General features: G+C 39.0%; 1 protein-coding gene across 3 annotated transcripts in view; it reads right to left on the bottom strand.

Moving 5' to 3' along the window:
• PDSS2 (decaprenyl diphosphate synthase subunit 2) overlaps window positions 1-19256 on the bottom strand; it is a 266982-nt gene that overhangs the window by 111753 nt on the left and 135973 nt on the right. For all 3 annotated transcript variants that reach the window (XR_004352569.1, XM_032651605.1, XM_032651606.1), the window contains one exon: window positions 2918-3116. Coding sequence is in view for 2 of the 3 variants with exons in the window: in XM_032651605.1 (XP_032507496.1) it covers window positions 2918-3116 (199 nt within the window). In the remaining variant the exon portion in view is untranslated. The remainder of the gene's footprint in view (window positions 1-2917; window positions 3117-19256) is intronic.

Here is a 19256-nt window from a genome sequence, read left to right as displayed (position 1 = left end):
CCCTCATATTCAACTTTTAAACTGAATTTCCAATCTCACTCAAAATGTCTTTACCTTTGGTAGATATACTTCCAAAAGCTTTACCTTGATTCCACGAATGGGTGGAAAAAGAAAACATTTTTAGAATTAACTAAAATGATTTAATTACTTGAAGTACCTGATAACATTCAACTGAAACTGGAATTATTTAACTGTTTGCGAAGTTCTTCCATCATTGGAGACAACAAACATAAAGCTATCGCTCGTATTCAAAAATGAGTGAAATCAATTTACAAGAATAGTTATTTATCTAAACAAAAGTTAGGCTTTACAGAGTTGTATGTATACTTTCTTCAGCTACATGGCTTAAACCATTTAAGCCTCCCTAAAGTAACTACTAATTTTGGAACTAGATCCTGACACTTTTTCAGCAAATTCGACTCTTCTTGTTTTCATGAGGTCAGCGATACCACTACGGTCTCTGTAGTGGACAGTAAACGTCAATAAACATTTTATGCAAGTTACACATTCCTTATTAACTTTTTTGAGAAACAAAAATCCAGCACTTTTTAAACATAAAATATATACTTTTATTTTTTTGAGCTGTTGCCAAAAGGTTTATTGCAAAAACAAAGTACTGCCAGGGACTTCCCTGGTAGTCCAGTGGGTTAAGACTCCACGCTTCCAGTGCCGGTGGCCCAGGTTTGATCCCTGGTAGGGGAACTAGATCCCACACGCATGCTGCAACTAAGAGTCTGCAGGCTGCAACTAAAAAGCCCACATGCCGCAACTAAGATCCGGTACAGCCAAAATAAATAAACAAAAAAACAAATAAATAATAAAAACAAAACAAAGTACTGCCAGATAATATAATAGTACCGGTTTACAGCATACAAGCAAGTGTGCTCAGTTTATTCCTTTTTTTTTTTAATTGGAGTATAATTGCTTTACAATGTTGTATTAGTTTCTGCTGTACAATGAAGTGAATCAGCTATATGTATACCTGTATCCCCTCCCTCTTGGACCTCTCTCCCTCCCCCACCCCCATCCCACCCATCTAGGTCACCACACTCAGTCTACACAGAACTGATCAGCCTCGATTTCCCACATGTCTATTTCATAGACAATGGACCTCTAACTTACTATATTTCCCACTGAGCTTTTGGACTGGTACCTGGTGGTTTTATGACTCCTGAAGGCCAGACTTGGGCCATACAATTGGGTGATACACCAAATGGCCAGCTGGGGCAGAAGTGTCAAATACTTCTACCACCTGAGACAGAAAGGAGTTAACTGTCTCTAGACATTCAGTGTACTTTGTTATATTAACAATTGCCCTGCATTCTGTCCTTGATTGGGAGGTGTCTGAAAGCACTGGGAAGAGAGAGGCATTATTGCTGGTTGTCTTTCAGATTTAATAATAACTTAACATGAGAACTCCCCCTACTGTACACGGATCTCACATATTATTGGCCTACGTTAGACAAAAATTGAGGCAGAGGCTGGGAGTAGAAAGCGGAGCTCTATCAAACCCATGCTGGCTTATTCTAATGTAATTATTAGTAACCATCTCTGTTAAAAACAAAAAATTCAGGACAAATGCTAAGTCAGATGGGATTCTGGGACAGCAGACTTACACTGAGACTGTCCTTGGTGTCCAGGATGTACATTTACTTGATCTTCAATGGAGGAGATCTGCCCTTCTTTGCCCTTCCTCCTTCTTCCTTCCTATTGACTGGAGTGAAGATATGATGGCAACTATCTTGGGCCACAAAGTGGTAAGATAAGAATAGCAGAGCAGTAAGATAGAAGGAGCCTAGGTTCCTGACTTTAGAATCACCATATCAACCTTGGACTGCCTACTCCCAGATAGTAAAAATATGTGAAAAATAAATTCTTATCTTGTTTTGGTCACTATTATTTTATAGTCATACCTAATCCTAACTGATAAATAAGGACTACCTCTACAATCTTTCTAGAAAGCAGCTTGGCAATATTATATCAAGAATACTAAAGATGTTTAAACACTTTGAATCCTTCTAGGAATTTATCTTAAAGAAATAATCTGGAATGAGGAAAAACTGATGTGTAAAGATGTTTACTGAAAATCTATTTATGATAGTAAAAAATCAGAAGCAACCTAAATGTCCAAAAATAAGGAACTTCTTTTTTTTTTTTGCGCGGTACGTGGGCCTCTCACTGTTGTGGCCTCTCCCATTGCGGAGCACAGGCTCCGGACGCGCAGGCTCAGCGGCCATGGCTCACGGGCCCAGCCGCTCCACGGCACGTGGGATCTTCCCAAACCGGGGCACGAACCCGTGTCCCCTGCATCAGCAGGTGTACTCTCAACCACTGCGCCACCAGGGAAGCCCAAGGAACTTCTTAAATAAACAATATTGCATCTAAATAATTGAATATTGTGCAACCATTAGAAAGTTTATGAAAAAAGTTAATGACGTGGGAAAATGCCCACATCATATATGCCATGAGAGAAAATAGGCAAGATTAAAAAAAATCTTGCACATGTAAGTTCTCACTTATGTTACCCCCAAATCCACATATATAAATGTATGAATAAACAAACAAAAAAAGACTGAAAGGAAATACATGAAAATATTAACCAACAGTGATTATTTCTGGATAGTGAGATGATAAGTAATATTTATTTATATCTTTATATTGAATATTTAACACTACCCTATAATTAACAAATAATTCCATCTGTAATCAGAAAAAAATAGAAATTAATTTCAAAACTCTTTCCTAGCATTTACCAGTTTTAACTGGTGCTGACACTGCCATCATCGTCATTATCATCATCACAATTTTACTGAGCATCTATGTGTGGGGAGTTGAGGCAGCAGGGTGTCCAGACCTCTGTGGCTCCTGCAGTCAACCAAAGGCCATCCAGATACAAGCAAACCCTGCCCAGTTTTACCTTGGTGTTCTGTAGCAGAGCTAGTCCATTGCAGGCATTTGCTAGAAGGAAGTCTCCACTCAGGATAGCTATTTTATTTCCAAACTGCATGTCTTTCAGTGGCCCATCAGAAGATTGCAATTCATCTAAATTTACTATCCCACGATGTACAAGGAGGGCAGTATGGATAAGTTCTGTGATCTCTGCCAAACTTCTTTGACTAAAACATAAAGGTAAGACTTGTCTGAGTATAAAGAATACCAACTTATCACTAATGTCAGACTTCAGTTTTCAACAACAAAATATTTTATAGATTAGTGTCTCTTTTTTTAATTATTCCTTTTTCATGAAGTTTTTTTCTATTGAGATATAATTGACATATAACATTATATTAGTTTCAGGTGTACAACATAATGATTTGGTATTTGTACATACAGTTGACCTTTGAACAACACGGGATTGAACTGTGTGAGTCCATTTACATGAGGATCTTTTCAATAAATACTTAGGTATTATACAATCTGAGGTTGGTTGAATTTGCAGATGTGGAACCACAAATATGGAGGACCGGCTATGGGCCTTGAGCATCTGTGGATTTTGGTATCTGAAGTGGGTCCTGGAACCAATCCCCCGTGGATATCAAGGGAGGGTTGCATTGCAAAATGAACACCATCGTAAGCCTAGTTAACATCTGTCACCACATACAGTCACAAATTTTTTTTTCTTGTGATGAGAAGATCTACTGTCTTAGCAACTTACAAATACACAATACAGTATTATTAACCACAGTCACCATTTATGCATTATATCCCCAGTACATTATATCTTCATGTCTTTTCTTTTTAAAATAACTAGAAGTTCGTGCCTTTTGACCACCTTCACCCATTTTGTCTCCCTTCCCACACTCCACCCGCCCCCCCGCCCCCAACCTCTGACAGCCACCAATCTGTTCTCTGTATCTATGGGTTCAGTTTTTGGTTTTCTTTTGTTTTTTTTATATCCCACATATAAGTGAAACCATACAGTATTTGTCTTTCTCTGACTTATTTCACTTAGCATTTTGAAGCTTCGTGGAGTTTCTTTTTGAAGGTTTCAAATGCACTTTTTTTCAATCATGCCATACTTTAATGGGTACATGGTACTTTTACTTGGCATCAATTATGAGTTGATTTTGAAGCAATTCAGTATTATACCAGCTGGATGACTAATGATCACTGATCTCTCCATTCTTTTGGGGTGACTCTGCTAGCAGGGGACAGGTTCCACAGTATTCCAATTTGTGTTCCTGCATATACCCATATAGCAACACAAAGTGGCCCCACTAGTATTACCAGTTTGTCATGGAAATCAGGTGTACGTTTCTGGTGTCTCTGCCTTGCCATTGTTAGCTGAATGCTTCAAACTCAGGGAAACATCATGAAGCTGAAGACAGAAACTGCGGCAAATGCAGCTGAGGGTTTGGTGTAACTTCATATCAAGCACCCTCGCAAAGACACTTGAATGAAGTTTTTATTAGAGGCCTTTCCACCAAGTAGTTTGTGATCCATAAGCAGATCCTGACACCTTTCTTCTCTCTACCATTCCCCATTCTCTATCCCATGAGTCACCAGGATTCCCCGGAGAGAAGCTGACCAGTAAGGGCCACCCTCTACAGTTCCATTTAGGTACTTTGTTCTCAGTATAACTTTAAGATTTATGAGAATTCTTACTGGTATCTAATAAAACTCCAATTTGAGTGGGAATATAACTTGTGCCAGACATTAGGTTAAGCACTTTTATGCATTATTACTTTTAATCCTAAATGCAAAGCTGTGGGATTTACAGACATGAATAGAATGTGGTCTCTTCCTTCAAGGACCTTATCTTTCAGAACAAGAACCAAGATACATATCTACAGCAGTAATTAAAACAGAGAAGGCCCTTGAGGAGCTTATAGTGTAGTGCTGTATCAGACAGGATTTCAAGAGATGTTTGTTTTCTTTATTATACTTTTCTATAGTTTGTACCTTTTCTATAACAAAAGTATTACTTTTATAATCATAAAATATCAACAATTACTATAAAATTTAAACCTCATAACCACCCTATGATAGGTATTACTAACCTCTTTTTATAGGTGAGAAAATTGATGTACACAGTTTAATGACTTGCCCAAAGGCACACAGTAATACAGAGCTAGAAATCCATTGAAATCTGTTACAAATGGCCCCATGTGAATCATGCCACTTCGCTTCCACGCTCCTGTGTAGTCCCCTCCACCCTAACTTTGGGCTTCACCATGTGACTTACTTTGGCCAAAAAGACATTAGCACACGTGACATAAGTAAAGCCTTCTAAGTGTTTATGCATTAAGGCTTGTCCAGTGCAGTCACACGAGTGACCCCAGAATGTAAGAAATAAAATGGCTGTTTCAAGTCACTAAATCTTAGGATAGTTTGCTATGAAGCAATAGCTATCTGATACAGAAACTGGTATATCTAGGAGTGGGTGCTGTTGCAACAAAAGGCTAAAATATGTGTCAATGGCTTTGAGTCTGAATGTTTGGGGCTAGAGGTAAAGGCTGAAGAAATGGCAAAGTCTTAGTAGAATCTGGAAAGGCAGTGAGGAAACTGTTATTGGGGGATTGAGCAAAAACATATGGTGTTATAAGGTAGGGAAATAACTTGCAAAACTTTTATCTGTGGTAACTTGAAAAATAGAAAATATACCTAAATATTAAAAAGTAGGTAGTGAAAGTGGAGAGATCAGTGGAGGAAGCTGTAACAAAGGCCCAAGTAACAAAAGGGTTTGACCTAAAGGTCAAATTTAAGCATTTGACCTAGAATAACAGCCTTAGACAAGGAGACAAATAAATATAAAACAATCTAATGATAAATATAAGAGACCCTTCTCTCAAAAAAATGTAGTACTTGTTTAACAACTACAGTACAGTAATTACATAAAGATGCAATAAAATAAAGGAGCCAAAATACTTGGCATATACAAAAGAAAAATTACGTTTCTGATTTACTCCCCTTGCTTCAAAAAAAAAAAAAAGTAAAAGAATATGTAAAAATGACCCCGTGTACATACAGTATCTGACTACAAATTGGGGGTGTAGGAGAAGATGAACCAGTGAGTTAAACAGCTTCTGAAAAGAGTAAATTCATGGTTTAGATTAAAACCTCACTACATCCCAAAGAAAATCACCAAGGATGGAGCCTTATAAGACTATTGAGAAGTTAACGGAAAACATTTTTGAAAAGGGAGCTAAAATTTAAAACTATCCTTTAAAAGAGTGACTAAAAGGAATATAAATATATTTTATCAGTACCCTGCAAATGTATTCTAGCTTACGAAAAAGTTCGCTGCTACATTTCACAAAAATTGCACAATGAGATTATGAGCAAGTATAAAACTCAAGAAGGGTTAAGCACTGGATAAATCTCTCATGCAGTTCAGCTTATGAAAGAAAGTAATAACTAGGGAAGCAGAAGTTGTAGATGTTTTGAATTACCCTAAGGATGAAAATTGGGAGCTTTTAATAAAGACATCTATAATCATAAAACTGCATTCATTAAACAAATGGCAATCTTTAAATGCCACATGGCCAGAAACAACAAAAACAGTGGTAATAATAAAAGTGAAAAACCATAATATGTACAGTACCCACCATTCGCAAAGAACTTTCACTTATATTATCTACTTGTGATTCTAATTACAGCAGGTCTGGGAGGTTAAAGACCTGGTCGGAACATTCAGTTTATAAAGGACAAAGCTGGAACTCAGAGTCACCTTGTCATAGGGACCAATCATAATTTAAAATGTTTATTTGCCTAATGAATAGCAAATGGCGGTAGGGGGCCAAAGTCACCAATGTTACCAAGATTGGTATATGCCCACCACAAACTTGTCCAATTTTCATCCTTAGTTCTAAGCACTACAGAAGACAATATTTCTAGGAGAAAGTATATTATGACTAGACTTGACTCTTTTTGTTCATAGTAGCTAGGGAAAGTAATCAAGTTGCTTCTAAATCATTTGGTTAGAATCAAATCAAGTGATTTAACTCAATCAGGAATCTGGATAACAGTTCTACCTCTACCTATAACAGACAGGTCATGGGCAAATCCCTTAAACTCTCAGGCCCTTGGTCTTCTGAACACTGAAAGGAGGAGAACTGGAGAAACAGTCTCTTCCAGTTCTAAGGTTCAGGGATTTCAGTCCTAAAATTTAAGATTCAGCTCTAAAATTCTAAGATTCGACTTAGACTGGTAGTTAATAGTTAAAAAGAGACAAAATTATTGCTATTATTGGTACCTACTTTTCTACAAGAAATAGAAATGAACTGATTGGTCATCTTGAAATCTGTCCTGCAATTCCACTATCTAGTACGATGCTCTCAACTTCTAAGATTTTACCATTAGATAAACAACTTCAGGCCACATTACACAAGAGTTAATTTAGCATACAGCAGAGAAGCAGTGACAATATGAAAGAATCTGGGAATTTTTCCTTTTCATTATCTTATTCCTATTTTAGCCACCCAAAGCAATCTAGTAAACTTTCAATGTACTGGATTTTTAAAATTATCTTATATAAAAGTCTTCATGCGATCTTATGTATATATGTTTTAGTACTTGGGTATTTTTCATGCTAAATCTTGATTGGAAAAGAGTCACAAATGAATACTGCTTATGTTAAGTAATCAGAGTAAGGAAGTAATTACTACATTGAATGTAACCCCGAGGATTAATCAATGTTTTTACACGAATTTTCACCAAATTACTTTCTTTCAGTTATATGTTAAACAACTTAACCTGCTTTGATCCATATTCTTCCAACCATTCTCCAATTTTTTTAGCATCCTAAGCTTTAGAAATAAGATGGCAGACATTGCTAGTTACCTCTTCACTCTCTCCTTCCTCACTACTAACATACCTATAGTTATAGCTGGAGAGACAATGTACTCATTTAAAAATACTCACCTCAAGATCCCTTGAGGCTAGAGGGGATTGTGTAGCACAGTCTGGCCAATGAATGTAAGCAGAGGTCCACTAGGTGGAGTTTCTGAGAAATCTACTGAGTTTGTGATATAAGGGAACAGATTCAGATGGCATGCCTTTGGCATTTTGAGCTTACCCCTTCCTCCTGTTTGGTTATGGCCCAGCTGCCTGGGGGCACAATAGAAACTTAAAGGATCCTAAGAGGGCCCCCAACCTAAGGATGGTACAACAGGAAGAAATGAGAAGCCTGGACCCCTGATGACTTCTTGGGGCTGCACCAGCTCTGACATGCCCATCTCTACACTTCTTGTTATCTGAGACAAATAAACACTGCATTCCTTTAAGCTACTGTTTGCTGGAGTCAAACACCTAAAAGATATGGTCAATAAAAACTATACCACAGGGGCTTCCCTGGTGGCGCAGTGGTTAGGAACCCACCTGCCAATGGAGGGGACACGGGTTCGAGCCCTGGTCTGGGAAGATCCCACATGCCATGGAGCAACTAAGCCTGTGCGCCACAACTACTGAGCCTGTGCTCTAGAGCCCACAAGCCACGACTACTGAAGCCTGCGTGCCACAACTACTGAAGCCCACACGCCTAGAGCCCATGCTCTGCAACAAGAGAAGCCACCACAATGAGAAGCCCGTGCACTGCAACGAAGAGTAGCCCCCGCTCACCACAAATGGAGAAAGCCTGCGTGGAGCAACGAAGACAAAACAAAACAAAACAAGCAATGAAGACAAAACAAAACAAAACAAACAAACAGCTATACCACAAAAATGGTAAAGAAGACATTTTACGTTCATATTTCTGCACTCTGGTTTTATTCACCTAATATTATCTCTTGGAGATAGTTCCACATTATTTACAAATAAAGGATCGCCTAGTTCTCTTTAACATCTCTTCAGAGGTCCATTGTATAGATGTGCCATACTTTTGCTGCTATACGGTGAATGATAAATTTTTGTTTAAACAATTTTTAAGAATCAGTCCATGCGTCACTCCTCTGAAGTCTTCCCTCATTTCCCCAAAGTTAACTCCTTCTGTGCTTGAAAGCCTTCGAACATAGCTCAGTCATTTGTTGTACTATGTTGTAATTATTACTTTTTAAAAAATTACTTATTTTATTTATTTATTTATTTTTGGGCTGTGTTGGGTCTTCATTTCTGTGTGAGGGCTTTCTCTAGTTGCGGCGAGCGGGGGCCACTCTTCATCGTGGTGTGCGTGCCTCTCACTGTCGCGGCCTCTCGTTGCAGAGCACAGGCTCCAGATGCGCAGGCTCTGTAGTTGTGGCTCACAGGCCTAGTTGCTCCGTGGCATGTGGGATCTTCCCAGACCAGGGCTCGAACCTGTGTCCCCTGCACTGGCAGGCAGATTCTCAACCACTGTGCCACCAGGGAAGCCCCTGTAATTATTTCGTTAGCCATATTTCTTCCTGCTCTCTCTCTCCCTCACAACACTGTAAATGATACTATCCTATTTCCCTAGCCTGCCTATAAACATTTGTTAAATGAATAGCTCTTTACTTAGCAATCAATTTTATAAAGGTAGAGGGAACAGCTATCACTCTGAGTTTCAAAAGGTGAGGAATGATATAAACTAAAAAGTCAGATTTATAGAATCAGAGTTGGAAATGACCCATAGGTCAATTAAGCTCAATTAGCCCCTTCCAGGGATGAGTAATCACAAATTACACAGGAGTCAGGTCTGCTGATGAACAGTTTTAATTATCAGAAATTGCTCCTAATATTAACTTGAAATTTCTTAAAATGTTTTACATGTTTAAGTTGGTGTTAAAATAATACAAGAGTCAATAGTGTTTCACCACACAGGCAAAGGAGATAAAAGATAATAGTCTTCTTTCTCTCTTATTCTATTTTTTCTTTTTTTACCCTCCTTCCTTCTTTGCTTTCCTTTTTAAAGACGTATTTCTTGAGAACACTTTTTATTTTGGGAATTTTCAAACATAACAAAAGTAGAAAATATAGCATAAAGAACCTCTGTGGACCCTAATCTTGTTTTAGATACACCTTTCACTCTCCTTCCAGATTTTCTTCCTTCCAGATTATTTTGAAGCAAATGTCAGACATCATGTCATTTCATCTGAAAATACTTCAAATATCCTATTTTTTAAAATACCTAACAGCAGAAATGGCTCCCACTTACTAAATTACTTTAAGCCAATTAGTTACTGTATGCCAAGCAAGTTTATATAATTTTGCAAGCATAATAATAATTCAATTAACAGATTAATAAATAAAATAATGTAAAACTCACAGCAGCTCTCTGAGGTAAGCATTATCTCTATTGTATAGAAGGAAGCTGGGTGGGCAGGCTAAGTAACTTGCTCAAGTCTAGCTGGTAAACTGCAGAGATGGAGTTGAAGCCCAGGGTTCTCTGATTCTAAAACCCCAAACACAAAATATACAAAATTCCGGGTGTTTCTGAAAGTATTAAAATGGTAGGCAAGAGTCATTTATTTAAAATCATTTTACTTGAGCCCTAAAAGGTTGTTTTTTTTTAAGTTGGAAAATTGACTTTTATGTTCATGTGGGAAGAATAAATTTGAAAATTACAAAGAAAATTTTGGAAGAGGCCTGTCATTCTAGATTTTAAAACTTATTATGAAGCTATTGCAATTTTTAAAAGAATAGTGATATCACAAGAACAAACTAATAGATTAGTGGAATGAACTCCAGAAAGAGATCCAAATATATTTGGAAAATTGTTTATGGTAAAGATAACACTTCAAATTGTTAGGGAAAAAATGGAATATTCTTACAAAAACTGTTGGGGCAACCGGCTATCGATTAAAGGAAAAAAAATAATGAAGTTAGATACTTACTGTACTCCGAGGATAAAAATATATTTAGCTGGATCAAATATATAAATGTGAAAAACGAAACTGTAACTTTAGGAAAACATTCTTAGGACCCTGGGCTGAGAAAGCCTTGAAAAATAAAATGGGAAGTCATGAGGTCATAAAGAAAATAATGGATAAAATTGAGTGAAATATACAAAAATGTTTATATAATAAAATATAGGCTGATTTGAAATAACAGATTTGAAATAACATATTTGCAACACATACAACAGACAGAAGATTATATTCAAAATACGTGTGGAGCTTGTCCAAGCTGGACAAGAAATTAATAAGAAAAAGATAAACAGCACAAGAGCAAAATGGGAAAGGAAATGAAGAGGTAATTCCAAAAGAAACAGAAATGGTCAAAACCATATAAAATGACGCTTAACTAATAATTTGGAAAAGGAGTATTATAATAATAATGAAATAATATTTTTAGTCCATTAGCTTTGCAAAAATGAAAAGATTAGAAATGAGGCAAGCAGGAAGATGAAGAAACAATGAAGTCCATCACTTTGCTCCTTTGTTCAAAACCCTCCAATGGCTCCCCATCTCACTCAGGGTAAAAGCCAAAGTTCCAAGGCCCAAGGATTCCATTCCAAGGGCCAATGGATTCCAAGGCCCAACACAATCTGACCCTGCTCCTCTAACCCCTTAACTCTCTGACTTCATTTGCTACTCTCTTCCCCCTTGCTCACTCTCCTCCAGCTACATTAGCTTCCTTGGTATTCCCTGGACAACCCAAGCCTGTTCCTACCACAGGGCCTTTGTCCCTTCCTCTGTCTGGACTAATCTGCCCCTATATATTTGCAAGGTTTCGTTACTTGCTTCCTTCAGATCCCTTCAAAGTGCACCTGATCAGGAGGGCCTTCTCTGACTACTCCACTTACAAGAGCAACCTTCCCCTTCCTGCCGGCACTCTATATCTCTACTTCCTGCTTTTTTTCCCCCTCCATAGCACTTATTGTCATCTGACACCCTAGTTATTTCATCTGTGTTTTGCTTCTCTCTCCAGGGTTCCATAGAAAGAAAGCTCCATAAGAGCAAAGAATGGAGAAAGTAGAGGGGAAAGCTGATATGAGCAATAGAGTTCCTAAAATATACTTCAAAAATACTAAGATAGCAATAATAAAAAGGAAAAGTATATGCTTTTAACGCCAGGTGAAAGAAACTTTCATGGTGATAACTTTGTCAAATATTACTTTTTAATAAGTAAGCTAGGCCCAAAGTCCTAAGACATTTATTCAATTCATTGTAAAAATTATAGAAACATAGTGATTCTCCTATTTTGTCACTTACTCGCACTGATATCTTTGAATTTTAGGTTTGCCACGACTACAGCATTCAAAACTAATCTTGCTTCATTCCTTCATTTGGCAATGAGAATTGTGATTTTAAAAACAGTGACTAAACCCAAAATCTCAAAGCTGTAGGTTGCAGTAATGTTAACTTCCAAATAGAGATCAAGTCACAGATTCAAGGGCTGAAACATTGCCCAGGTCTTACTTCCAGCTCTTACCACACACACTAAGCAATCACTCAAAAGGACTGAGGTCTCTGCATCTCTTTTAGAAAAGCTCACCTGACATTCTAAGTTAGAATATATAGAAAAGAGGCAGAAAGCAAGAAGTCTTTGCATCTGGTCTCATTCAAAGAGATTAGATATCCAAGCAATGTTAGAATCTTGCCATGCTATGAAAACACACGGTCTGGAAGTGAGGGGGAAGAAAAGACAAAAAAAAACCAGGGAAGTCCCGACAGTTCAGTATTGATGGATTCTGTAATTAGTTCCCTCCATACCTGCCAACCAATCTACAGAGAGATGAGCTGCCTTCAGTGGTGGTATTCATACTTGAGAAAGCAGAGGATGTTGGGACTCAGCAAGGAATCACAATAGTTATTACTAGAAATTAGCCAAACAAAACAAAATTTGTGGGACTTCCCTAGTGGCACAGTGATTAAGAATGTGCCTGCTGGGAAGAACTTCAAGATGGCAGAGGAGTAAGACATGGAGATCACCTTCCTCCCCACAAATACATCAGAAATACATTTACATGTGGAGCAACTTGTGCAGAACACCTACTAATCCATGGCAGAAGACCTCACACATCCCAAAAGGCAAGATACTCCCCACGTACCTGGGTAGGGCAAAAGAAGAAAGAAAAAACAGACAAAAGAATAGGGACAGGGCCTGCACCTCAGGGAGGAAGCTGTGAAGGAGGAAAATTTTCCGCACACTAGGAGGCCCCTTCACTGCTGGATATGGGGGGTGGCATGGGGGAAGCTTCAGAGCCACAGAGGAGAGCGCAGCAACAGGGGTGCGGAGGGCAAAGCGGAGAGATCCCCACACAGAGGATCGGTGTCGACCAGCACTCACCAGCCGGAGAGGATTGACTGCTCACCCGCCAGGGCGGGCGGAGTCTGGGAGCTGAGGCTCGGGCTTTGGAGGTCGGATCCCAGGGAGCGGACTGGGGCTGGCGGCGTGAACACAGCTTGAAGGGGAGTAGTGCACCATGGCTAGCCGGGGGGGAGTCCGGGGAAAAGTCTGGACCTGCCTAAGAGGCAAGAGACCATTGTTTCTGGGTGTGCGAGGAGAGGGGATTCAGAGCACCGCCTAAACGAGCTCCAGAGACAGGCGTGAGCTGCGACTATCAGCGCGGAGCCCACAGACGGGCATGGGACGCTAAGGCTGCTGTTGTCGCCACCAAGAAGCCTGTGTGCGAGCACAGGTCACTATCCACACCTCCCCTCCTGGGAGCCTGTGCAACCCGCCACTACCAGGGTCCCGTGATCCAGGGACAACTTCCCCTGGAGAACACACGACGTGCCTCAGGCTGCTGCAACATCATCCTGGCCTCTGCCGCCACAGGCTCACCACACATTCCGTACCCCTCCCTCCCGCCAGCCTGAGTGAGCCAGAGCTCCCCAGTCAGCTGCTACTTCAACCGCGTCCTGTCTGGGCCATGAATAAATGCCCTCAGGAGACCTACACACAGAAGCGGGGGCAATCCGAAGCTGAACCCCAGGAACTGAGCGAACAAAGAAGAGAAAGGGAAATCTCTCCCAGCAGCCTCAGGAGCAGCGGATTAAACCCCCACAATCAACCGGATGTACGCTGCATCTGTGGAATACCTGAATAGACAACAAATCATCCCAAAATTGAGGTGGCAGACTTTGGGGGCTACTGTAGACTTGGGGTTTGCTGTATGCGACTGACTGGTTTCTGGTTTTATGTTTATTCTTAGTTTAGTATTTAGAGTTTATTAACATTGGTAGATTTGTTTATTGATTTTGTTGCTCTCTTCCTTTTTTTATATATATAGATAAATACATACATTTTTCCATTTTCTCTTTTTGTGAGTGTGTATGTGTATGCTTCTTTGTGTGATTTTGTCTGTATAGCTTTGCTTTAACCATCTGTCCTAGGGTTCTGTCTCTCCGTTTTTGTTTTTTTTTCGGTTTTTATTGCGGTACGCGGGCCTCTCACTGCTGTGGCCTCTCCCGTTGCGGAGCACAGTTTCCGGATGCGCAGGCTCAGCGGCCATGGCTCACGGACCCAGCTGCTCTGCGGCATGTGGCATCTTCCTGGACCGGGGCACAAACCCGTGTCCCCTGCATCGGCAGGCAGACTCTCAACCACTGCGCCACCAGGGAAACCCCGTTTTTTTTTTCCGTATAGTTCTTAGCACTTGTTATCATTGGTGGATTTGTTTTTTGGTTTGGTTGCTCTCTTCCTTCTTTCTTTTCTTTTTTACTTTTAAAAATTTTTAATAATTTTAAACTTTATTTATTTATTACTTTAATAACTTTATTTCTTCTTATTTTATTTTTTTCTCCCTTTTCTTCTGAGCCATGTGGCTGACAGGGTCTTGGCGCTCAGGTCGGGTGTCAGGCCTGTGCCTCTGAGGTGGGAGAGCCAAATTCAGGAAACTGGTCCACCAGACACCTCCCAGCTCCACGTAATATCAAATGGCGAAAGCTCTCGGACAGATCTCCATCTCAACACTGAGACCCAGCTCCACTCAATGACCAGCAAGCTACAGTGCTGGACACCTTATGCCAAGCAACTAGCAAGACAGGAACAGAACCCCAACCATTAGCAGAGAGGCTGCCTAAAATCATATAAGGTCACAGACACCCCCAAATACCAGCAGATGCGGTCCTGCCCACCAGCAAGACAAGATCCAGCCTCATCCACCAGAGCACAGGCACTAGTCCCCTCCACCAGGAAGCCTACACAGCCCACTGAACCAACCTTAGCCACTGGGGGCAGACACCAAAAACAATGGGAACTACAAACCTGCAGCCTGCGAAAAGGAGACCCCAAACACAGTAAGTTAAGCAAAATGAGAAGACAGAGAAACACACAGCAGATGAAGGAGCGAGGTAAAAACCCATCAGACAAAACAAATGAAGAGGAGAAAAACGCCAAGACACATATTAATCAAACTATCAAAAATTAAATACAAAGAAAAAATATTAAAAGCAGCAAGGGAAAAACAACAAATAACATACAAAAGAATCCCCATAAGGTTAACAGCTGATTTTCAGCAGAAACTCTGCAAGCCAGAAGGGAGTGGCAGGACATATTTAAAGTGATGAAAGGGAAAAACTTACAACCAAGATTACTCTACCCAGCAAGGATCTCATTCAGATTCAACAGAGAAATTAAAACCTTTACACACAAGCAAAAGCTAAGAGAATTCACCACCACCAAACCAGCTTTACAACAAAGGCTAAAGGAACTTCTCTAGGCAGGAAACACAAGAGAAGGAAAAGACCTACAAAAACAAACCGAAACAATTAATAAAATGGTAACAGGAACATATATATTGATAATTACCTTAAATGTAAATGGATTAAATGCTCCCACCAAAAGACACAGATTGGCTGAATGGATGCAAAAACAAGACCCGTATATATGCTGTCTACAAGAGACCCACTTCAGACTTAGGGACACATACAGACAGAAAGTGAGGGGATGGAAAAAGATATTCCACGCAAATGGAAATCAAAAGAAAGCTGGAGTACCAATTCTCATATCAGACAAAATAGACTTTAAAATAAAGACTACTATAAGAGACAAGGAAGGACACTACATAATGATCAAGGGATCAATCCAAGAAGAATATATAACAATTGTAAATATTTATGCACCCAACAAAGGAGCACCTCAATACATAAGGCAAATGCTAACAGCCATAAAAGGGAGAAACTGACATTAACACAATCATAGTAGTGGACTTTAACACCCCACTTTCACCAATGGACTTATTATCCAAAATGAAAATAAACAAGGAAACACAAGCTTTAAATGACACATTAAACAAGATGGGCTTAATTGATATTTATAGGACATTCCATCCAAAAACAACAGAATACACTTTCTTCTCAAATGCTCATGGAACATTCTCCAAGATCATATCGTCGGTCACAAATCAACCCTTGATAAGTTTAAGAAAACTGAAACTGTATCAAGTATCTTTTCTGACCACAATGCTATGAGACTAGATATGAATTACAGGAAAAAATCTGTAAAAAATACAAACACATGGATGCTAAACAATATACCACTTAATAACCAAGAGATCACTGAAGAAATCAAAGAGGAAATCAAAAAATATCTAGAGACAAATGACAGTGAAAACATGACGACCCAAAACCTATGGGATGCAGCAAAAGCAGTTCTAAGAGGAAAGTTTATAGCAATACAATCCTACAACAAGAAACAAGAAACAACTCAAGTAAACAACCTAACCTTATACCTAAAGCAATTAGAGAAAGGAGAACAAAAAAACCCCGAAGTTAGCAGAAGGAAAGAAATCATAAAGATCAGAGCAGAAATAAATGAAAAAGAAATGAAGTAAACGATAGCAAAGATCAATAAAACTAAAACCTGGTTCTTTGAGAAGATAAACAAAATTGATACACCATTAGCCAGACTCATCAAGAAAAAAAGGGAGAAGACTCAGATCAATAGAATTTGAAATGAAAAAGGAGAAGTAACAACTGACACTGCAGAAATACAAAGGATCATGAGAGATTACTACAAGCAACTATATGCCAATAAAATGGACAACCTGGAAGAAATGGACACATTCTTAGAAAAGCACAACCTTCCGAGACTGAACCAGGAAGAAATAGAAAATATAAACAGACCAATCACAAGCACTGAAATTGAAACTGTGATTAACAATCTTCCAACAAACAAAAGCCAAGGACCAGACGGCTTCACAGGTGAATTCTATCAAACATTTAGAGAAGAGCTGACACCTATCCTTCTCAAACTCTTCCAAAATATAGCAGAGGGAGGAACACTCCCAAACTCATTCTATGAGGCCACCATCACCATGATACCAAAACCAGACAAGGATGCCACAAAGAAAGAAAACTACAGGCCAATATCACTGATGAACATAGATGCAAAAGTCCTCAACAAAATACTAGCATACAGAATCCAGCAGCATATTAAAAGGACCATACACCATGATCAAGTGGGGTTCCAGTAGCACATTAAAAGGATCATACACCATGATCAAGTGGGGTTTATCCCAGCAATGCAAGGATTCTTCAGTATTTGCAAATCAATCCATGTGATATACCATATTAACAAGTTCAAGGAGAAAAACCATGTTATCATCTCAATAGATGCAGAAAAAGCTTTCAACAAAACTCAACACTCATTTATGATAAAAACCCTCCAAAAAGTAGACATAGAGGGAACTTACCTCAACATAATAAAGGCCATATATGACAAACCCACAGCCAACATCATTCTCAATGGTGAAAAACTGAAAAACTCTTTCCTCTAAGATCAGGAACAAGACAAGGTTGTCCACTATCACCACTATTATTCAACATAGTTTTGGGAGTCGTAGCCACAGGAATCAGAGAAGAAAAAGAAATAAAAGGAAACCAAATCAGAAAAGAAGAAGTAAAGCTGTCACTGTTTGCAGATGACATGATACTATACATAGAGAATCCTAAAGATGCTACCAGAAAACTACTAGAGCTAATCAATGAATTTGGTAAAGTAGCAGGGTACAAAATTAATGCACAGAAATCTCTGGCATTCCTATACACTAATGATGAAGAATCTGAAAGTGAAATTAAGGAAACACTCCCATTTACCACTGCAACAAAAAGAATAAAATACCTGGGAATAAACGTACCTAAGGAGACAAAAAACCTGTATGCAGAAAACTATAAGACACTGATGAAGGAAATTAAAGATGATACAAACATGTAGAGAGATATACCATGTTCTTGGATTGGAAGAATCAACATTGTGAAAATGACTATACTACCCAAGGCAATCTACAGATTCAATGCAATCCCTATCAAACTGCCAATGGCATTTTTCACAGAACTAGAACAAAAAATTTCACAATTTGTATGGTAACACAAAAGACCCCAAATAGCCAAAGCAATCTTGAGAAAGAAAAATGGAGCTGGAGGAATCAGGCTCCCGGACTTCAGACTATACTACAAAGCTACAGTAATCAAGACAGTATGATACTGGCAAAAAAACAGAAAGATAGATCAATGGAACAGGATAGAAAGCCCAGAGATAAACCCATGCACATATGTTCACCTTATTTTTGATAAAGGAGGCAAGAATACACAATGGAGAAAAGATAGCCTCTTCAATAAGTGGTGCCAGAAAAACTGGACAGTGACATGTAAAAGAATGAAATTAGAACATCCCCTAACACCACACACAAAAATAAACTCAAAATGGATTAGAGACCTAAATAGAAGGCCAGACACTATAAAACTCTTAGAGGAAAACAAAGGCAGAACACTCTGTGACATACTTCACAGCAAGATCCTTTTTGAGTGACCTCCTAGAGAAATGGAAATAAAAACAAAAATAAACAAATGGGACCTAATGAAACTTAAAAGCTTTTGCAAAGCAAAGGAAACCATAAATAAGACAAAAAGACAATCCTCAGAATGGAAGAAAATATTTGCAAATGAGGCAACTGGCAGAGGATTAATCTCCAAAATTTACAAGCAGCTCATGCAGCTCAATAACAAAAAAACAAACAACCCAATCCAAAAATGGGCAGAAGACCTAAATAGACATTTCTCCAAAGAAGATATACAGATTGCCAAAAATACATGAAAGGATTTTCAACATGACTAATCATTAGAGAAATGCAAATCAACACTACAATGAGTTTCACTTCACACCAGGCAGAATGGCCATCATCAAAAAATCTACAAACAATAAATGCTGGAGAGGGTGTGGAGAAAAGGGAACCTCTTGCACTGTTGGTGGGAATGTAAAACTGACACAGCCAGCATGGAGAACAGTATGGAGTTTCCTTAAAAATCTAAAAATAGAGCTACCATATGAGCCAGCAATCCCACTCTTGGGCATATACCCTGAGAAAGCCATAATTCAAAAAGAGTCATGTACCACAATGTTCACTGCAGCTCTATTTACAATAGCCAGGACATGGAAGCAACCTAAGTGTCTATCGACAGATGAATGGATAAAGA

The sequence above is a fragment of the Phocoena sinus genome, chromosome 12 (assembly GCF_008692025.1).
Source record: "Phocoena sinus isolate mPhoSin1 chromosome 12, mPhoSin1.pri, whole genome shotgun sequence".
NCBI lineage: Eukaryota > Metazoa > Chordata > Mammalia > Artiodactyla > Phocoenidae > Phocoena > Phocoena sinus.
The sequence above is the reverse complement of the archived record's forward strand: the minus strand, read 5'-3'. Positions and strand labels throughout refer to the sequence as shown.